A 2,800-nucleotide genomic window follows, 5' to 3' on the forward strand; every position below is an offset into this window, starting at 1 on the left:
CACAGTAAGCTAAACTAAACTAAGTCCCTCACAATCACAACTTCCAAGTCCTTTTCCATTTCTCATTTTCTCTCATATAGTTAAGGAATAAAATGGGTGCCAAAGTTAGAATGTTTGTTTTTCTAATGTTGTTTGCATTATGTTCAGCCATTAATCCAAGCAAGCAGAGAAAGCAATATAAACCTTGCAAAAACATGGTCCTTTATTTTCATGACATAATTTACAATGGAATGAATGAAGCAAATGCAACATCTTCAATAGTAGCAGCTCCACAAGGTGCTAATTTAACAAAATTAGCAACTCAATTCCACTTTGGTAACATAGCTGTTTTTGATGATCCAATCACATTGGATAACAACCTTCATTCAAAACCAATTGGAAGAGCACAAGGTTTTTACATTTATGATACAAAAAACACTTACACTTCTTGGCTTGGTTTCACATTTGTTCTTAATAGCACTCAATATGAAGGAACCATTACTTTTGCTGGTGCTGACCCAATTTTGAAGAAAACTAGAGATATCTCTGTTACTGGTGGAACTGGTGATTTCTTTATGCATAGAGGAATTGCTACTATTATGACTGATGCATTTGAAGGTGAAGTTTATTTTCGACTTCGTGTTGATATTAACTTCTTTGAGTGTTGGTGATTTATAAAATTAACTACCAAGTGCTAAAAAGAAACATAAATGTTTGAGGAGTTAATGTCCCTCACTTTAATTTAATCAAGTGTAATGTTGAAGACCAAAGTTACCACTTTAATGTGTGCTTTTAGTCCACAATAAAGTATCATCAATAAGTTATCAACTTGTACTCCTTTTCCCTCTATGATTATGATCAATAAATTAAGATCATTTTAATAAACGATTTTATACAACCAATCTACTAGACACGTTTTCTACTATTCATTGATAAAATAGGATAATTATAACACTTTTCCATAGTTTTTCTCTCCATAAATAAAAAATACATTGGATCTAAAAATTAAAATATTCGCAGATCGATTTAGTTTGAATGACAACTATAAAAAAATGAACTAAAATCCAAATTAATGCGGTTTGTATTTTTATTAATGTACATACACTATTTGATTTAAGCTACATATATAATATCGATTGATTTGATTTATAAGTGCAAACATTAATTGTTATCTTTTGCCCTTTTTTAAGAATTAGATTTTAATCATTTTTATTACTTATAACTATTTGATGGTTGTGTCCTAACATTAATTATTAGGTGTGTTCACTCAAGAAATTTTCTAAAAGTAAATTATACTTTTTTGAAGAACTAAAATTATTATTGTACTGATTGAAAATCCTCTTTTAAAAAGATTGTTGTATGATATTATTAAGAAAAATGTTTGGTGTATTTCTTATAAGATGTATACAGTTTAAGATAGAAAGAGATAAAATAATATGTTGAATTAATATATATGAATTTGCGGCATATGTATCATTGTTGTAATAATAATAATGTTGTATAATATGATTAAAAGCTAATTAATTTGTCAATTTCTTTTAAAAAAAATAACATTATTTGATATTAATTTTGGGGCAAGCATTATATGAATTTAACAATAGTAAAGTAAATATAGTAAAATATAATTATAAATAATTAAAAATTGTTACTCCGACGCACAAAAATGTTTTAACAAGTATAATACTTTGGAATTAGTAAGTTGTTATGATTAGATTAGTAATGAGATATTTTGGCAATTTACATGTAATTAAAAACACAAAAATGATGAAGTGAAATTATTTACTTTTCAAACATTTTTGGTCAAAATATACTTTTACTCTAGGATCTGATTTGTTTGTCCTGAGAGCGTAATGAAACCCACATTCATTGGGCTTTCTAAAGTCCATGCATGAAGTCGATTGAAGTAGAGAAATGTATCATGCACTCCCTTATTTTAACTTCTCACCCCTCTATTTCAAATGAAAATATTATTTTTTTCTATTAAAAAAATTAACCACTCCATTATTTACTCTATTTTTCGAAATTTCCAAAATTTTTAAACTTTCGAAATATAAAAAAGTGAACTTTTTTGACATTTTCGAAACTTTTGATAAATACGAAAGTTTTGAAACATAATTTTTCAAAATATTTTGATATTTTCGAAACTTTTGATAAATCTAAAACTTTCGAAATGTATTTTTCCAGAATTGATCAAAAATTTCGAAACATTTGATTAATTTGAAAGTTTCGAAACTTCTGAAATAGAGAAAATTTCAGAATTTTCGAAACTTTCGAAATAGGAAAATTACGAAAATTTCCAGATTTGAAAACTTTCGAAATAGAAAAATTATGAAATTTTTCAGATTTGGAAACTTTCGAAATTTTTCAGATTTGGAAACTTTCGAAATTTTCCAGATTTGGAAATATTCGAAACTTTCCAAATTTTCGAAATGTAATCATTATTTTGAAAATTTGAAACTTCCGAAAAAGATAAAACAATTTAGAGTTTTCTATTTCAGAAGTTTTAAATATTTTGAAAGTTTCGAAAATTCTGAAAATTTCCATTTCGAATTTTTCAAAACTTTCAAATATCTTAAAATTTTGTTTAGTTAAAAGGGTAAATTTGTATTTCTATAAAAATGAGGGGGTGGGAAGTTAAAGTGAGGGGGTGCATGGTACATTTCTCGTTGAAGTATAGTTTTGGTTCGTCTAAATCAGAATTCGATCCCAACCACAATTATGAGATCATATATTTTATTTTTCTTTGAACACGCTACCGCATAAGGCAAAGAGCTGAAATGAAAAGAAGTTAACAAAATAAAAAACCAAACGAAAATCTATA

At 26.8% G+C, this 2,800-nt stretch overlaps 1 protein-coding gene across 1 annotated transcript; it reads left to right on the plus strand.

Annotated features, from left to right (window-relative positions):
- On the plus strand, positions 1-881 carry LOC101507831 (disease resistance response protein 206). Its single transcript, XM_004503594.4, has one exon. The coding sequence runs from the start codon at positions 93-95 to the stop codon at positions 648-650; it is 558 nt and encodes a 185-aa protein (XP_004503651.1). The 5' UTR covers positions 1-92; the 3' UTR covers positions 651-881.
- Positions 882-2,800: the final 1,919 nt, after the last annotated feature.

This window comes from Cicer arietinum, chromosome 6, assembly GCF_000331145.2.
Source record: "Cicer arietinum cultivar CDC Frontier isolate Library 1 chromosome 6, Cicar.CDCFrontier_v2.0, whole genome shotgun sequence".
Classification (NCBI taxonomy): domain Eukaryota; kingdom Viridiplantae; phylum Streptophyta; class Magnoliopsida; order Fabales; family Fabaceae; genus Cicer; species Cicer arietinum.